At 45.6% G+C, this 20,060-nt stretch overlaps 1 protein-coding gene across 1 annotated transcript in view; it reads right to left on the reverse strand.

Annotated features, from left to right (window-relative positions):
• Positions 1-20,060, reverse strand: part of TTC27 (tetratricopeptide repeat domain 27) — a 302,320-nt gene that overhangs the window by 221,225 nt on the left and 61,035 nt on the right. Inside the window, exons 5-6 of the mRNA XM_030196512.1 lie at positions 13,353-13,455; positions 2,927-3,088 (exon numbers count right to left, since the gene is read on the reverse strand). Of these exons, the coding sequence (XP_030052372.1) occupies positions 2,927-3,088; positions 13,353-13,455 (265 nt within the window). The remainder of the gene's footprint in view (positions 1-2,926; positions 3,089-13,352; positions 13,456-20,060) is intronic.

Below are 20,060 nucleotides of genomic sequence, written 5' to 3' on the forward strand. Positions count from 1 at the left end.
AGCATAACTCTTATTGCCTTAGAGACTACCAACATGGTTTTCAATCAAGCCATGTCCTGCCTTGTCTTCAAATCAAGCTTTGTTCTGTCTTGCCTCGTACTCTGCCTAATGCTGTGCCTAGCTTGAGGGATTTGTCTGCTGTTAGCTAGTCTGCAGCTATGGTCCCATTGGGGCTCACCTTTCCTTGAACTGTGACAGATTGTGAAAGCCATGAGCCCTGACGAGTCCGTTGTGCTGGAATTACAAGAATGCTGTGGATCTCCCATTGGGGAGGGAGGCTTTATCTGAGATTTGGACCTTGGTTGGAAATTTCCCTATGGGACTTCCTTCTGCTCCGATGTCCTGTATCATGCCCAAAGAACTGGACTGTGGTTATGTGGTCTAGGACACCCTGGATTTCAGATGGGTTTGCGGTTTTCTACGACTATTCTTGGGAATCTGCTTGCCTTGTTCCATCACTCCAGAAAGGGGTCTGTTGATGGTCATTCAGCCCCAGATCTAGGAGAGCGGGCCTTTGAGGAGGGGGTACGGTCACAGTCCGCCGTGACTCTTTATCCAATTCCCCTATGCTTAGCTCTCTGCTCCAGGGCCTCCATGGAACGGCGTCCTGCTTTGCCTGTTGCTGGCTTCCCTAGGACGGGCGCACGCACGCCACAGTCCATGTTTACTGGGCTAGCAGCGAGAAGCCTTGTATGCATGCCCAGGGTGATGTCATGGGCCTGGGCGAATTTAAGGGAAGCCCAGGCCCTTCTCCTGTGCCTTTGCAATGAGATCTTCCTGGTCCTGCCTTGTCCATCATGTTTCCTGTTCCTGCTTTGCCTTGCCGGTGTCTTCAGGTTCCTGTCATTCCTTGTTCCAGTACCAAGTCCTGCCTTGTCTCTGAGTTCCAATCCCGTCTGTCTCATCTAGTCCTGTTTGGTCTCATCCGGATTCAGTTCTTGTCCTGCCTTGCTGGACCCAGTTCTAGCCTTGTTTCCTAGTCTTGCCCGGATCCAGTTCTGGCCCCACTGCCTTGCTTTACACCTTGCCTCATCTGGATCCGGCTCTTGTCTCACCTGTGCTGTCTTGTATCACCCAAACCCAGTTACAGTCTTGTCTGCCTTGCCTGGTCTTCAATCAAGCCTTGCCCTGCCTTGCCTAGTACTCTGCCTATGCTGTGACTAGCTCGAGGGATTCACCTGACACTAGCTGGTCTGCAGCTATTGTTCAAGGGGCTCATCTTTCCTTAAACTGTGACACAGCTGCAGGAAGACCACCCAATAGGGAAGCGCGGACAAACACCAACAGGTTGGACTGGACCCAAAAGTTGGAACAGACTTGGCTTGGCTGGAACCAAAATCTGGAGCGGACTTGGCTGGACTGGAACCAGAAGCTGGAGCGGACTTCGCTTGGCTGGACTGGAACCAAAAGCTGGAATGGCTTGGCTGGACAGAAACAGACTTGGCTGGACTGGCAAACAAGGCAAACCCAAGCAAGGTGGCGCAGAAGCTGGGGACAAACAGGGTGCAGCAGGTAGGTGGGAAACTAAAGCTGAAGACAGGGCAGAGGCACACAAAAGGAACAGAAACTGAGAACACGCAGGGCAGTAACAACAGTAAGGAACTGAAGCTAGATACAAACAGTAAGGAACTAAAGCTAAAGATAAGCAAGGCAGATACAAACAGTAAGGAACTGAAGCTAGATACAAACAGTAAGGAACTGAAGCGTAAGACAAGCAAGGCAAATGCTAGCAGAGCTAGAACTGCAACACACACACACAGACGAAAGACCATCTGTTGCAAAGGCAAAGCCTGAAAGTTCCTAGGTGCTTAATAAAGGCAATTACAGATTATGTCACCGGTGAGGCTTGACAGCAGAACCACCGGGGCAAGTCTGGAAAGCTAGAACATCAGAACCAGAATGGAACCTGGATTCTGCAAGACATCTGGGAAACAGGAAAAAACAGTCCACAGCAACCACAGGGCCCGGTCACCCGGAGGCAAGGTGAGTGTAAGCATGGAATATAGTCACAGTTGTGACAAGTTTGCATGCATAGTCTCCATTGTATGATACTGGATCTCAAGCTGGATGGGTTGCGGGCCGCGGGAACCAGCACTGAACACCCCTACTTTAAGTCAAAGCTCATTAGAACCCTTTCTCCACCTGCTAGTAGATGGGCACAACCCACAAGTAGGGACTGATCTTTTAGAGTCGATAAGGAAGATTATTTCTGTATGGTGGTACTGAACTTTTCCCTGGTCTTCCATCTTTTTTATCTAATCATCTGATACCTTTACAATTCTCCAAACAAATGAGAACCCAGTAAAAGAATCTATCATCTACCCTCTATCTCCAAAACCAGAGACGAAGCAACCAGGCTCAATGCTTTTTTTCTTTTTAACTCTATAGATCTGGAACTCTTGCCCCGAATTGCATATAGTATCTCACTACCCCAAGTTTAAAAGGGGATTAAAACTTTTTTTCCAAAGATTTTGGGGATTTCAGGGACCTGAATGCTCCGTTGCCTGCTTAGCTTCTTGTTGCCCTTTTTCTCTTTCTTTCCCTCCTCAAATATCATGTAATCAGAAATTTAATATGTAATTATAAAAAACAAAAAGCACAACATATGACCTTTATAACTTTGATACCTTTGGATGAAGGGCTGTAGAGCAAACATGTAAATAAACTAAACTATTGACCATCTATAAACAGAAGTGGATTCAACATAGTAAAAAATAAGTACACCACTGGTGGAAGTAGATAAACGCATTAAAAACTATATGAATTCAAAGTAATTTTTAAAGGATAACTCTGAAGTTTTTTAGGAACTGATTTTGGAGGGGGGGAGGAGAGGGGGTAAATGGACAGCAAAAATAGGTAGCATTATAGCCATTTATTAAGATTCTGCTTTAAGAACAAACCATATTTGTCTCCAAAGCAGACTTACCTGTTACATCAATCTGCAGCTTGATCTTGTCTTTGGCTGAATTGAAATGATCTTTGGCTTCTTTATGATTGTAGTAATACAAAAACATGTATCCACATTCAAGATGAAACTGCACAGCCAGAAGTGGGCAGATTTCCTCAGTAAACAACTCTGTTTTTAGAACTGTGCATAACAGACAAATGAAAACAACATTAGCAAAGATTCCACTGAGAATGAGTTGAGATGGCAAGATACATACATGAGAGTTGCAACTACCCAGATTAGAGCAGTACAGAAAGCTAGACTGTTATACCAATATCCAATTATCTTCCCTCCTTGCACAAGAAGAAAAAAAAACACTTTCTACTGATGAACTGAAAGACAGATAAACTAGATTTAGGCAAGACAACAAAATAAATGATCTGACCCACCATAGCACTTTTTAGGTTGCTAAACACAGATCTCACTTCTCATGTGGTTCAAGATCTACTGCCAAAGAGATACTGATGCTATACATATCCCTGGTATTTCCCTATATTAGTGAGGCAAATGTTTAGTCCGAAGTGCAAGCATACTCTGTGGAAAAACCCAATACAATTGTGAACACAAGAATTCCACATGGCCTCTCCTTCCTCACACCTTTTTTCCTCCCTGATTCTACTGTTGGGAAGCGGTGGGGGGTGGGGCAGATTTCATCAGGATTTTTTCCACAGGTAATGTTAACCCATAAAGCAGCTTTGAAAATAGCCTCTATCACACCCCACAATAGCTCACAGTAGTGAGTCAGTGAAACAGGTCACATACACTTTGGTCTTGTTCCCTGTTTCTCAGTTTTAAAAGCAAGCCTTTGACAAAAAGGGGGGGAGGGGAGATGTAAAGTTCCACATTTGCTTGAAGCTTGTTTCAAAATAGATATTTTTTATAGCCTGAATCTTAAGGAAAGAGTACTGAATAGTCCATTTCCTACAGAACTGGAATGCTGCTTCACCTCCGACTGCAGAGATACATAAAGGGGATGAAATAATTCGTACGAGGAAAGGCTAGAGAGGTTAGGGCTCTTCAGTTTGGAGAACAGACTGGTGAAGGGGGACATAGCAGCAGAGGTCTATAAAATCATAAGAAGAACAGATAAACACAGATCAATCATCTTCTCTTTCAAAAAGTACAAAGACTAGCAGACATGCCATGAAGTTGCACAGTAATACTTTTAAAACACATATGAGAAGATATTTTTTCACTCAACATACAATTAAGATATAGAGTTCCTGGGTGGTTAAGTCCATAAATTGTTAAGGTACCTCTGGGGAAAGCTACTGCTCATCCCTGGGGATAACTTACATAAAATCTTGCTACTTTTTGCAATTCTGCCAGATACTTGTGACCTGGCTTGTATACTGTTAGGAGGATAATGGTCCTTTGGTCTAACTCAATATGGAAATTCTTATGTTTTGTTTGCAAACATTTAAGCACTACTTGGCAAACTGTACGTTTCAATGAATGCAAGAGTAGAGAAGCTGAAAATTTCTTCATGGTATAAGGTAAACTTAACATCTTCCTGCAATTTGAATGCAAAATTACTATTTGCTGGTTTTAAGTCAGTTTGAAAACAATTTTTTTTTAAAGTAAATATGGCCTGTAAAGGTTTTGACACATTTGCAATTGATTCATTACTACTTTGAGGTCTAATAAGAAACAAGCCTTTGGGGCCTGAATATATATTCAAGATGGCAATTCCACATTAGTACAAATACTGTGATCCTTGTAATCTCAAGTTATGATTACTCTTTTGTCTACTTTTGAAAATCAGGGGCCCCTCTATGCAGCTGTCCAATTCACTTTAACAGGGAGTCTGTAAAAATGTAAATATTGCCAGTTGGCAATTTCAAATGTCAGAAACTGTCAAAAGTAAGCAAGATCAGGAAAACGAAGAAAACTCTGCCAGAACTGCCCAAAAATGAGTCAGACTTGCAAAACGTAACTCGTACATCATTGTAACCAACCTACTGAAAAGTTTAGCTTGACACTAAAGTAAATGACCACAGGTTCACAATACAGTATTGCTTACATAACAGTGATAACTATGGGAGACTTGTGAACAGAAACCTTTTCTGCGACTCATCATAAAATTCATCTTATAAAGTACACAAAATAAAACTCAGCTTGAAACTGTTTTGGGCAGATGAAACAAACAATTGTTCAGCCACAACCACACCAAGTACATCTGAAGAAAAAAGGGTGAAGCATCTGAAAAGAAGAGCACCTTGTCAACAGTTGTGTGCTAGCCAAAGGCACAGGAGAGAAAGGAAAAATGTATTTATATTCTAAAAGCTAATGGCCCCAGGTCAGTGAAGAAATTGAAGCTGAATAGAGGTTGGATATTTCAACAAGGCAACAATCCAAAACATACTTCAAAGTCAACCATGAAGTACTTATAGGAAAGAAAAATTACAGTTTTGGAATGGACTTTACAGTCCCTAGTGTTGAATATTACTGAAAGCCTATTTTGTTGGACAAGCTTTTAATAATGGGTAATTTTTCTCTTTATATTGTTTATTTGAATACTGTATTTCATTATGAATGTTATTGTTAGCCACCTAGGAATATACAATAGGCAGATTATAAGTGTATTAAATGAAATAAAACATGTGGTGCATGCAAAGACACCTAAAACTATTTCTGAGATAGAAATGTTCTGAAAGGAAAAGAGGAGATATGATAAACATTCAAATACCTAGCTGGTATCTTTCTCAAAAGAAAGAAAGGCCCACCTCGACGAGCCCAGTTAAACGCAGGCTAGGCCCGTTTGGGAAGGCTCTGGGCGTGAGGTTAATGGGGGGGGGGGGGGGGGGGGCCGGGGCGGCAGTGCTCTTGGCCGGCCAGCTCAGAGGCTGGAATGATTGGTTGGCCTGAAAGAGGCCGGCCAGCCTCGAGCCCGTTTCTAGGAGCTAATTGGAGAAGAGGTTGCCAGACTGTTGTATTTTCCCCCCCAGATAAGTGGCTCTGAGTACCATGCCATGGCTCGTGGCCCACTGCCACATCCTGACTGCTTTCTGACACAAGGGGAGGGAACCTGTACCCCCCTTCTTGCTGAGATAAACCAAATAGGCAATCAGGTTGCCATGTTCTAACAGCCGATCTCTGAAAGCCTTTAGAGCATTGCATATTGCCCACAGCTCTAGGAGATTGAGTGAAACTGTCTCCTGAGCAGACCATGGACCCTGGGTGTGAAGCCATCTACATGACAACCCCATCCTAGGTTGGATTCATGTCAATTTTCTGGGAAAGAGGAATTTGGAATCAAAGTCCCCGAGTCAAATTGATCCGAATTGTCCACTAGAGAAGGGAATGTCCTAACTCTGGGGTGATTGAGAAGGAATCCTTCAGATTCCCCATGGCCTGACACTACTGGGAAGCTGGAGTCCAGTGGGCACTTTGCAAATGGAGACATGCAATGGGTGTGACATGTACAGTGGAAGCCATGTGGCTTAGCAACCTCAACATGTTCTGACCTGTGACTGCTGAAAACCTAACGAGTGACGTAAATGAGCGCATTTGTCCTTACCTGAGGAAGATAGGATCAATCTGCAACCGCATCTAGCAGAGCTCCAATATACTCTACTTGCTGCAGTGGGAGCAGGTAGGATTTTGGGTAGTTGATTACTAAGTCTAGTAGCTCTAACATCCAAATAGTTCTCTGCATTGATTGTGCACCTTCCTTAGACATGCTCTTAACCTGCCAATCATCCAGATATGGAAATACATGCACTCCTAAACTGTAGCGATGATTCAACAACAGCAAGGTACTTTGTAAACACCCTGGGAATGAATGCAAGGCCAAATAGTGGAACACGGTGCTGATAGTAGTGTTTCTCTACTTGAAATCTGATACCTCCTGTGACTGGGATGTATCTAGATTAGGAAGAAAGGATCTTTTAAGTCGTGAGAGAATAAATTATTTTCTTGAATCATGGGAAATAATTCTGCACTTTTCTTTGACCACATATTTGTTCAGGACCCTTAGGTCTAGGATGGGACAAAAAAAAAAAACAACTATCTTTTTGGGCACAAGGAAGTATTGGGAATAGAATCCCTTCCCTTCTTTCCCTGGTAGAACTGGTTCAACCATATGAGCTGTTAAGAGAAGAGTGCAATCACTTACTGACGCAGAGAGCCGAGTTGTGAAGCTCTTTGTGGGCAACTCAGAGAGGGTTGACACCAACTAAGACCATAACCCTCCTGGACTATTTAGAATACCCAAAAGACAGATTACAAGCGGCCACCTTTCTTGGAAGAGTAACCATCCCTCCAAGCGAAAAGTCATCCATAACAGGTACTTTCATCAGCTATTCTCTACTGCAGGCAGTCAAACGTTTGTCATATGCTAAGACTGGGGAGCAGGCTGGGATTTCTGGGCCCATTGTTGCCAGAAGCAGGAGCATGAGACCTAAGCCTGCCGGGGAAGATGAGACAAGGAACTGAACCTATGACTGTCAGAGTAGTAGGGGGACCCTTCCAACTTCCACCTGAAAATGTCTGAAAAGTAGAAGCTGCAGATGGAGCAGACAGAGACAAGGACTTTATAGTATCAGTCCGTTTCTTAATGAGGTCAGCAACCTCTTCTACCTTGACCCCAAAGAGACTGTCACTTTGGCAAGGGATGTTCGCCAAATTTTCTTAAACAGTTTGGTGCAGATCAGAAACACAGCCATGAGAGTCTGTGCATACCAATACCCTATGGCATAGTCTGGACGCACTGCTCCCTCTAAGCTGAGGAGTCCTCCAACTGCATTGCTGCCAGTAGATGGTGGTACTTCAATATTGTGTTTTCAGTTGCCAGGGACAGTCAGATTCCCTGGAGTCCCTCATCAAATGTTACCAAAGCTAAGTACTTTCGACACTCCTGCTTAGTTGCTAGCTGGCCTCAAATGGAAAATCAGCAAGAGAACCAAATTGAGGTCCCGAAAGGGAGGGTGTACAGAGGGGGGTGCAAATGCATCATACCTTTCAGAAAATGAGCCACCTTCCCATGCAAGACCAGGAGATGCCCTTCACCTTTCTCTTAAAACTGAAAAGAGCAGCTACCTGGACCCTCAGGGAGGCCAATACCAGAACCTGGTCCAGGTCATGTTGTTAAGAAGCCCAGAAGATCAGGAACCTAAGCTCTCCAAAGGGACAGCAACTGTACCGCACACCAAGTCTCAAAACCTTTCCAGACCCTGACATAAGCCAGAGATGTAGAGGACTTCCAAGAGTGCAGCAGAGTAGAAACCACTATGTGAGAAAAACCAAGGTTCTTTAAATGCCTCCTTCTCAATGGCCAGACAATATCTGGAACTTCCATTTCTATCAAACCTCGCCAGAGAAGATCCCAACCTCTGGCCAGAGAGAGAGGGTTGCCCTTCAACAGATACAAAAGATTTGCTTACCATGGTCTGTGAGGCCAATCCAGGGCCACAAGCAAGACTAGATGAGAATAATAATGCACAATCCTGTGCAAAAGACGGCCCCCATCAGATGCCACAGAGGGAATACATACAGAGGTTCCTCTAGTGGCCAAGGCTGGACTAGGGAATCTATTCCTTGAGAGGCTGGCTCCCTCTGGTTATTGAAGAAATGTTCCACAGGCCAACAGATTGAACAGCGGGGAACCCCAGCAGTCCAAAATGGGCTGAGAGGCCTCTTGCCCCAGCTCCCATTCTCCCAAATCCAGGACAGAGCAACTGAATTGAGCTTGTACAATGATCTTGCCTACAATATGAACCACCGTGAGGGCCTGCAGGTGTCTACCTACCCACTGACAGAGGCACACTGCTTCCAAGGTCTGACTCCCGGTGCCTCCCTGCTTATTGATATAGGCCATCATAGTGGTATTGTCAAACATCACCCTGACTGCCTTTCCCCAAAGGAGCAGCACAAACTCTAGAAGGGCCAGGCAAAAACTGCCCAGGTCTCCAGGCGATTGACGGGCCAGGCAGCTTCTTTTTTTTTTCATAAATTGTTATTGAGATTTTTATAATTATACCAATATGCCTGGGAGCTACATGGGAGCTGGGGGGGGGGGGGGAGGGACCCACACCCCACAGACAGGGTTCTGCAGGACTGAGCCACACCCAGTGAACTTTAAGCGCAACTGGGGACAGTGAAGCCATGCTCCACACTTGAAAAGGTTGGGATCACCTGGGCGCAGCACTTAGGTTCAACCAAGTTGTGCAATGCTGCCAGCAGAATGAGGAGCTAGGCCATGGAACAGGAGCACCAGACAGCAAAACCTACCATCTACTTAAGTAGAGAAAATACTGGATCTTCCCCAAGAGCACCACCAGCTAATATTAGTGAGGTCACTGGTAAAACTCAGTTTCTCTACCTCAATCTGCTGGTAGGAGGGGTAACACCCACTTATGAAGAACAATGTAGCTAGACGCTAAGGACACTAACAGACATGCACACAGGATTCAGAAATGTTCTGGACAATTTTTGATTCAGTATCACTAGTTAGTTGTTGGGGTTTTTTTTTTCTATCAACCTATTTCAATTTTTCCCATCTTTTAAAAAAACATCAACTTTTGTTATGTTATGTAATGTTGCTGCACTACCCTCAACACCCACTTAGGATTACAGCTCTGACCACTTGACAGCACTGATAAATACTGCACAATTCTTGCTTGTACTTGCATACATTTGGGGGGGGGGGGGGGGGGGATGAGATTTGATATACCGCCTTTCTGCGGTTACAAAATGTTTTTACATATTATATAAAGGTAGTTATTTTTGTATTTGGGGTAACAGAGGGTTAAGTGACTGGCCCAGAATCACAAGGAGCTGCAGAGGTAATTGAATCCAATTTCCCTGGTTCTCAGGCCCATGCACTAACCATTTGGCTACTCCTCCACTCTATACATGCAAGTATATCAAAGATATCAGTCTTGGTAACCTTCCTGTCTAACAAACAGGTTAGCTCTCGGCAATTAACATGACTGCAAACTATTCCATCATGGTATTTGGTATCGAGTAGGAGGGGGGAGGTGTCACAGTTTCCAGAAAAAATATCTACAAACCGCACACCAAAAATGACAGTATCACGCAGCAACATCCCTTGAGTCACACACAACAAACTAAAAAGTTTATGATAAAAGATGTACAGAACATCTGCTCCAGACAGCAAAGGATCAAACAAAATCACTAACCAGTACAATTGGCGATAGACTTCGTCACAGCACTTCTCCAGCCATAGCCTAAAGTCCTTCAGGTAAGCTTTTCTGGACTGTTTTGGTAAGATCAGCTGAGTCTCAAGACACAAGAACCTGTTCTCAGCTACCTACTGGGAGGGACTTTCTACAGTCTCACACTAAGGATCTCTACCTCAGCTGGTAACCTAGCAACAAAAGCCATTGTCACTCAGCCTCATTCTGAATCAGGCAGGAGCAGATTAACCCAATTAGCTCCAGCAGACACCAACTACACAGTTGCAGTTTAAGGATGCCATCTGCAGGTTAACTCTCAAGTCTAAGAAAAAGGAAAGCAAAACAAGGAATTACAATAGCAGTTTAAACCCGTATTTCCATGCACTGTACATCTAGCTGATTTCTCTCTATGTTCTGATCATTTGTCTTTCATAAGTTTTAATTGCATGTCTATAATCCTTAATTTGTATGTTCTCCATCTCTTTTTATTCTTGTTAAATGCACCAAGCATCCTATATTTTATGAGAACCATATTTCAGCATTCCTTACTTCCCTCTCTTTTTTCCTCCTTCACTCAATGTCAGGAAGTATTTTTTCACGGAGAGAGTAGTGGATGCTTGGAATGCCCTCCCGCGGGAGGTGGTGGAAATGAAAACGGTAACGGAATTCAAACATGCGTGGGATAAGCATAAAGGAATCCTGTGCCGAAGGAATGGATCCTCAGGAGCTTAGTCAAGATCGGGAGGCGGGGCTGGTGGTTGGGAGGCGGGGATAGTGCTGGACAGACTTGTACGGTCTGTGCCAGAGCCGGTGGTTGGGAGGTGGGGCTGGTGGTTGGGAGGCAGGGATAGTGCTGGGCAGACTTATACGGTCTATGCCAGAGCCAGTGGTTGGGAGGCGAGGATAGTGCTGGGCAGACTTATACGGTCTATGCCAGAGCCAGTGGTTGGGAGGCGGGGATAGTGCTGGGCAGACTTATACGGTCTGTGCCCTGAACAGCACAGTTACAAATCAAAGTAAGGTATACACAAAAAGCAGCAAATATGAGTTATCTTGTTGGGCAGACTGGATGGACCGTGCAGGTCTTTTTCTGCCGTCATCTACTATGTTACTATGTTCACTTTTGGAATAACATGAAACCAAAGCAGTCATTGGGCCCAGCATTTTCAGCATACAGCAAGCTAATGCTCAACAACTTTGCAATTATTTCACTCATTGCAGCCAAGGAAGCAGTGGCTCTGTGCTTAAGGAAATTGCCTCTGACTCGAGTTGCATCTAAGCACAGACCAAATCTGCTTTCTTTCCCCAGAATGAGATGTACTCTTGATCTGCCTATTGTCCACATAAGAACATGAATCATCAAGCCTGTGCAAACAGTTTTGCAGCTGACAAGGTCAAAAGTCAATACATGGTACTAGATGCAGTGTGTTCTCACTAGAGAATAACACGGGGACCCGCGGTAATCACAGGGATGGGGACAGAGCCAGTTAGGACAGGGACAAACTTGTCCCCATGTCAATTTCTACTTTGAAGCCTGTTAATGATATGGACTGTTATTTATGTTTGATTAATGCAGACAACAATATTTTTATTTTTTGGAAAAACAAGCAAACATGCTGCCAACAGCTAGCAAAATTTGCATGGGGGAATCCTGTGCTTCCTGCTACTAGCACATCTTCTAAGAAGACATCTTCTATTTCAGGAGGGACTGTGAAAGACAGGAGAGCTACACTGAATCTTGAGATTGTTGATGACTTCTTATTCATCCAGATTAAAAAATCATAACAGTGCTTCATAGGGCATATTCTTCCTCTCTAGGGTATACAGAACGGGTTGCATTTTGTACCCCTGGACATTTTAACAGGGTGGATTAGGATTCCTTGGGGTAGTAGAAGTCAGCTCTTGTTAGGGTAGAGAGTGAGGGTGGTAGTGGTGGTGCTGGGAGGGTTTATTATAGCTGCTCATTGTTCAAGGCTTCTACAGATGAGAACAGGGACAAAGGGGGATGGGGTGGGGATGGATACAGAACCCATGGGGATGGGACGGGGACAAATGTTATCCCCGTGTCATTCTCTAGTTCTCACACAAATCTGAAGTGGGAAAAATCTAATTCTTTGTTAGGAATTCATTTAAGTCTAGAATGATTCTAAAACTTCAAGTTTCCACAAGAATTACCTGGAATAAAACAAAGTTGCACACTCATAAAAGGGGTTCTCCAGACATGCAGGTTGGTGATATCATCCAACAGTGCCAACAAGCATAGCTTTCTCAGAACCGTCTTCCCATGCCGCCACTATTTAATGAATCCCCAAGAGACATTTCCCTGGGTAGGTGGGTAGATATGTATGCCTTATTTATCCTGTCTACAGAGAGCCCATTACAGGTAGTCAACTGTTTCCTCTGTCAATAAGCAGGATAAAGCAACCACACAAGTAGAGACGCCCACATCTGGACAGCCCTATTTGTGTTCAGATCTTAGTCTTCATAGGGTGACCCAGAGTTGTCACTAGAGTAAGAAAACAGGCATACCTCAGAACATCTGATCTTCAAAATGATATGCGACAGATTTGCAGAGTTCCCTTCTACAGAGGAAAATCTCTGCTGTACCCTCTGTACTATGTCATCTGTCAGAGTGGAACTGTCCATTTCATCATAGAATCAGTTCCATCAGAGAAGAGGCTACCAGAAATATCAAATGCAGAGACAGCAGCAACCACCAAGATCTCAGTTGGTAAGCAACAACGCAAGTCAGTCAGCCTAAAGCACCCTTGCATTTTTCAGGGAAGAAGGGATAACCATTTGGGGCAGGTTAGAGTTTATCAGCAAGTCTTTGCTTTTGATATCAAAGTACAAATGAGTATTAAAGATTATTGCTCACATTTCTTTCAGATCCCATAAGACTGCCCCATCGCTGCCACTTCACTGGGACAATAAAATGTCCTTGTAAAGCAGGAGCTAAGACACTTTGAGAAAGTGCAGTGGAGTATTTTCCAGAGCTGGAAAACTACAAGGACTTTTATTCTCCAGATATTTTTATGTATATGTGAATGAGCATGTCTTCTGGTTATTTTCTTAGCTGCTTTGTTACCAACACCTCTTGTTCATATTTATGCTTATTATTTTTAAAGCCAGCAGTTATCACTGTAGGCCATCTCCCTGTCCCTCCCCCCGCCACACCACCACCAATCCTGTTGTGGTAGTAATTCCTAAAACAGTGTCTAACAGAGAAAGACAGGTAAATTAATCCAGAAACAAATGCCAAATACCTTGATCAACACAGGTCTGAGCAAGAGCCAACAGCTCAGGTGATCTCTCCTCCAGTAACTGCTGATGAACATTCACACAGCGCAGTGTCCACCAGGGTAATGTCTAGAAAAGGGGGGGAAAAAAACATCTGAACTGAGTTCTACAGATGCTACAAATGGCATTTTTTTATCTGAATGGCACAGGTTTTAAAAAGGCAGCTAAAAGTTTTCACTTGGATAAATTTTTTAAAGCACAAAGGAAATTATACAAGTAACAGAATCAGCTCTCTAGTACAACTTTAAGCCTGAATTCCCTCCAATGATTCATCTCTCTCTTGTTCGTATTTAAGTTTTTTTTTATTTTTTAAAGCTACATATTGTGTTCTGCCTTTCTGGCTTGCTGTTGCAATAGTTCACTAACAGCCAAGCTGCACTTTTCTCTCTTGTTTTGTTTCTGTTACATTTGTACCCCGCGCTTTCCCACTCATGGCAGGCTCAATGCGGCTTACATGGGGCAATGGAGGGTTAAGTGACTTGCCCAGAGTCACAAGGAGCTGCCTGTCCCTGAAGTGGGAATTGAACTCAGTTCCTCAGGACCAAAGTCCACCACCCTAACCACTAGGCCACTCCTCCACTCAACAAGCACTAACAGAAACACCATCATATAAAATTGCCCCTAGAATACGCATTCATAAACAATTTTTCCATGGCAGGCAACAAGCTTTAAATTCGTCTCACCTGAGCTGCAATTATGGCTATCTTCAAATTTAAAAAGGTATTTAGAAGCATTTGTTCAACCTTACGTTTGGTAAGTATGATGCTTTCTTTCATTTATTTAGTTCAGTGGGGTGCCACAGGACTCACCACTTTCTCCAATCCTAATCAATGTTATGATGGCTCCATTAGGTGAAAGGCTAGAGGCAGCAGAGTTCTGCACTTTTATTTACGCAGACAATGTCACAATCTGAGGAGTGGCCTAGTGGTTAGGGTGGTGGACTTTGGTCCTGGGGAACTGAGTTCGATTCCCACTTCAGGCACAGACAGCTCCTTGTGACTCTGGGCAAGTCACTTAACCCTCCATTTCCCCATGTAAGCCGCATTGAGCCTGCCATGAGTGGGAAAGCACGGGGTACAAATGTAACAAAAACAATCTATATCCCTTTCAAAGCTGGTCATCCAGATATTGTCAAGATTAGGCTTGGTCTGAATGTTGGAATCCTGGGCTTCCGAATTTAAGTTTAAGTTAAATAGAATTAAGACTAAATTTCTTGTGGTAACCAACCCCTTTGACCATACTACATATATAATAATATTACTATTGACATGTCGTACCCCCTAGACTCTACGCTTAGGGTACTTGGTGTATTAAATTGACAGTCACCTCATGTTTGAGCCTCAGGTTCCCTCAGTAGTGAAAAAATCCTACAGGTCTCTTTGGAAGCGGAGGAGAATCAGCTCATATTTCTTGCCTAACATATTTAGGCTGCTAGTTCAATCCTTGGATTTAACTTGGTTCGATTACTGCAATTCTATCTATGCTGGATGTAAAGAGGGTGTCCTAAAAAGGCTGCAAATGGCCCAAAATACTGCAGCTAGGCTTGCCCTCAAGGTATCGTGTTTTGATAGAGCCACTCCTTTATTATGCAAGCTGGTTGCCCATTAAAGCCAGGAATTATTTTTAAATTATGTGTTTCTTTCAAATACTATCAGGCTTATTTTCGAAAGAGATCGCCGGCGATCTTCCGACACAAATCGGGAGATCGCCGGCGATCCCCTGAAACCAGCCAAATCTGTATAATCGAAAGCCAATTTTGGCCGGCTTCAACTGCTTTCTGTCGCAGAGCCGGCGAAAGTTGAAAGGGGGCATGTCGGCATGGTAGCGAAGGCGGGACGGGGGCGTGCGATGAGATGGCCAGCTTTGCCCGATAATGGAAAAAAGAAAGCCAGCTGTCAGGAGAATTTGGTCCATTTTATTTGGACCCCCTTTTTTTTTTTAGGTCCAAAAAAAGTGCCCCAACTGACCAGATGACCACCGGAGGGAAGCGGGGATCACCTCCCCTTACTCCCCCAGTGGTCACCACCCCCCTCCCACACAAAAAAAAAAATCAGACTTTTTTGCCAGCCTCTATGCCAGCCTCAAATGTCATACCCAGCTCCCTGACAGCAATATGCAGGTCCCTAGAGCAGTTTGTAGTGGGTGCAGTGCACTTGATACAGGTGGACCCAGGACCATCCCCTCCCCCTACCTGTTACACTTGTGTTGGTAAATGGGAGCCCCCCACATCCCACTGTACCCACATGTAGGTGCACCCCTTCACCCCTTAGGGCTATGGTAATAGTGTAGAGTTGTGGGCAGTGGGTTTTAGGGGGGATTTGGGGGGGCTCAGCACACAAGGGAAGGGTGCTATGCACCTGGAAGCTAATTTTGTTTTTTTTTATTAATTTTTTTAAGTGCCCCCTAGGGTACCCGGTTGGTGTCCTGGCATGTCAGGGGGGCCAGTGCACTAGAAATGCTGGCTCCTCCCATGCCCAAATGCCTTACATTTCGCCGAATTTGAGATGGCTGACTCCGGTTTCCATTATGGCTGAAAATCGGAGTCGGCCATCTCATCTAACCCCGGCGAGCAATTTGGCCGGCGCCAAGCATATTTCGAAAATACGCTTGGCTCCGCCCGTTTGCGGAGCCGGCCCCCAAAGATGGCCGCCCATCGATTTGGCCGGCGCCATTCGATTATGCCCCTCTATATGGTATGATAACAGATTATATACAGACCTTAACTATTCCCTTATGCAATATAATCTCTGGTTCTAGGGACTACATTAGAATGCATGCACATGAATACATATCTGCGCTAGTTTCTTTCCTTGGTACAGAAATGTACATGATTATGATGTCTATTATATGAATCAATGTTTATGGAAATTTGAAATAAAGAAAGTTACAGTGGAGTTTGTTGGTGTATCCACAAATGGTAACTAATGGCAAGACAGTTTGCAATATATTCGGTATAGCAATGAAAGGGTACGTAAAAAATGCTTGAGATCATAATGTGTTCTGACTTCCTGAATATTTCAGCTGAATTGGCCAAATTCATTATAGGAAACCTAAGTTAAAAACAAGGCAAGATTAGGAATTGTCAGTCAGTGTTTGGCACTGCTCCCTAAATGCAATACTAGTGGGCCAAAAACATACAGTGTTGATATGGGGATATTTAACACCAGTGAGAATGAAGGCAATGAGGAAAGGGTTTAACAATGTTTGTTAGAGAGGATGTGGGAGTAAAAGGGACTGTCACATCTATTAGGTTTTAGCCCGACAATTCCAGACCTGTTCCCTAAGGTTTTAAAGGAAATTCAGGAGATCGCACATTCCGTTTCACCTCGTCTTTAAAACCCAGCTTTTTCCTATTATCCCAAGGGGGGTAGAGACAATAGAAAATGATATATTGGTCTCACTGATTGGAAAATTGCTACAAGGAGTTAGGAAAGCACTTTTGGCTGTTCGGAAAAAAAAATAGCAAGTCTCCTTCAATGAGGGACTGGTGACTGGAAGAAGATGGAAATGGAAGTATTGCCTGCAGGAGTGCATGGGAAGATGGTTAAGATGCAAGTATTATGGAAGCCAATGATGGAGTGGAGTGGCTGAAAGATGCAAGTGGCTATGAAGTGGCCCACCCCCTTGATGCAAGGATGGGTATTTTCATGGGTGGCTCAATGTGAAATCAGGGTATGATACATACCTGTAGCAGTTGTTCTCCGAGGACAGCAGGCTGATTGTTCTCACGACTGGGGTGACGTCCGCGGCAGCCCCCACCAACCGGAAATAAGCTTCGCGGGACGGTCAGCACGCAGGGCACGCCCACCGCGCATGCGCGGCCGTCTTCCCGCCCGTGCGCGACCGCTCCCGCCAGTTGAATGACTAGCAAAAAATATGAAACACACAACTCCAAAGGGGAGGAGGGAGGGAAGGTGAGAACAATCAGCCTGCTGTCCTCGGAGAACAACTGCTACAGGTATGTATCATACCCTTTCTCCGAGGACAAGCAGGCTGCTTGTTCTCACGACTGGGGTATCCCTAGCTCTCAGGCTCACTCAAAACAAGAACCCAGGTCAATTGAACCTCGCAACGGCGAGGGTATAACAGAAATTGACCTACGAAGAACAACTAACTGAGAGTGCAGCCTGACCAGAATAAATTCGGGTCCTGGAGGGTGGAGTTGGATTTACACCCCAAACAGATTCTGCAGCACCGACTGCCCGAACCGACTGTCGCGTCGGGTATCCTGCTGGAGGCAGTAATGAGATGTGAATGTGTGGACAGATGACCACGTCGCAGCCTTGCAGATCTCTTCAATAGTGGCTGACTTCAAGTGGGCCACTGACGCTGCCATGGCTCTGACACTATGAGCCGTGACATGACCCTCAAGAGTCAGCCCAGCCTGGGCGTAAGTGAAGGAAATGCAATCTGCTAGCCAATTAGAGATGGTGCGTTTCCCGACAGCGACCCCTAGCCTGTTAGGGTCGAAAGAAACAAACAATTGGGCGGACTGTCTGTTGGGCTGTGTCCGCTCCAAGTAGAAGGCCAATGCTCTCTTGCAGTCCAATGTGTGCAACTGACGTTCAGCAGGGCGGGTATGCGGCCTGGGGAAGAATGTTGGCAAGACAATTGACTGGTTAAGATGGAACTCCGACACCACCTTCGGCAGGAACTTTGGGTGGGTGCGGAGCACTACTCTGTTGTGATGAAATTTGGTATATGGAGCATGAGCTACTAGGGCTTGAAGCTCACTGACCCTACGAGCTGAAGTAACTGCCACCAAGAAAATGACCTTCCAGGTCAAGTACTTCAGATGGCAGGTATTCAGTGGCTCAAAAGGAGGTTTCATCAGCTGGGTGAGGACGACGTTGAGATCCCATGACACAGCAGGAGGCTTGATAGGGGGCTTTGACAAAAGCAAGCCTCTCATGAATCGAACGACTAAAGGCTCTCCAGAGATGGCTTTTCCTTCCACACGATAATGGTAAGCACTAATCGCACTAAGGTGATTCCTTACTGAGTTGGTCTTGAGGCCAGACTCTGATAAGTGCAGAAGGTATTCAAGCAGGTTCTGTGCAGGGCAAGAACGAGGTTCTAGGGCCATGCTCTCACACCACACGACAAACCTCCTCCACTTGAAAAAGTAACTCTTTTTAGTGGAATCCTTTCTAGAGGCAAGCAAGACCCGGGAGACACCCTCAGACAGACCCAGCGCAGTGAAGTCTACGCCCTCAACATCCAGGCCGTGAGAGCCAGAGACTGAAGGTTGGGGTGCAGCAACGCTCCGTCGTTCTGCGAAATGAGAGTCGGAAAACACTCCAATCTCCACGGTTCTTCGGAGGACAACTCCAGAAGAAGAGGGAACCAGATCTGACGGGGCCAAAAGGGCGCGATCAGAATCATGGTGCCGCGGTCTTGCTTGAGCTTCAGTAAGGTCTTCCCCACCAAAGGTATGGGAGGATAAGCATACAGGAGGCCGGTCCCCCAATGGAGGAGAAAGGCATCCGACGCTAGCCTGCCGTGTGCCTGAAGTCTGGAACAGAACAGAGGCAGCTTGTGGTTGGTCTGAGAGGCGAAAAGGTCCACCGAGGGGGTGCCCCACGCTCGGAAGATCTTGCGTACCACTCTGGCATGGAGCGACCACTCGTGCGGTTGCATGACTCTGCTCAGTCTGTCGGCCAGACTGTTGTTTACGCCTGCCAGGTACGTGGCTTGGAGGAGCATGCCGAACCGACACGCCCAACGCCACATCCCGACGGCCTCCTGGCACAGGGGGCGAGATCCGGTGCCCCCCTGCTTGTTGACGTAATACATTGCAACCTGATTGTCTGTCCGAATTTGGATAATTTGACAGGACAGCCGATCTCTGAAAGCCTTCAGTGCGTTCCAGATCGCTCGGAGCTCCAGGAGGTTGATCTGCAGATCCTTTTCCTGGAGAGACCACAGACCCTGAGTGTGGAGCCCATCGACATGGGCTCCCCACCCCAGGCGAGATGCATCCGTCGTCAGCACTTTCGTGGGCTGCGGAATTTGGAATGGGCGTCCCAGGGTCAAATTGGTCCGGATGGTCCACCAGAGCAGTGAAGTGCGGCAACTGGTGGAGAGGCGGATGACATCTTCTAGATTCCCGGTGGCTTGGAACCACTGGGAAGCTAGGGTCCATTGAGCAGATCTCATGTGGAGACGAGCCATGGGAGTCACATGAACTGTGGAGGCCATATGACCTAGAAGTCTCAACATCTGCCGAGCTGTGATCTGCTGAGACGCTCTGGTCTGCGAAGCCAGGGTCAAGAGATTGGTGGCCCTCGCTTCGGGAAGGTAGGCCTGAGCTGTCTGGGAATTCAGCAGCGCTCCTATGAATTCCAGAGACTGAGTTGGCTGGAGATGGGACTTTGGGTAATTTATCACAAACCCCAGCAGCTCCAGAAGTTGGATAGTGCACTGCATGGACCGGAGGGCTCCTGCCTCCGAGGTGTTCTTGACCAGCCAATCGTCGAGATATGGGAACACGTGCACTCCCAGCTTGCGTAGATAGGCCGCTACCACCACGAGGCACTTGGTAAACACTCGTGGGGCAGAGGCGAGCCCAAAGGGCAGCACACAATACTGAAAGTGCCGTGCGCCCAGTCGGAATCTGAGATACTGCCTGTGAGCTGGCAGTATCGGGATGTGAGTGTATGCGTCCTTTAAAT

This window comes from Microcaecilia unicolor, chromosome 3 (genome assembly GCF_901765095.1).
Source record: "Microcaecilia unicolor chromosome 3, aMicUni1.1, whole genome shotgun sequence".
Lineage (NCBI taxonomy): Eukaryota > Metazoa > Chordata > Amphibia > Gymnophiona > Siphonopidae > Microcaecilia > Microcaecilia unicolor.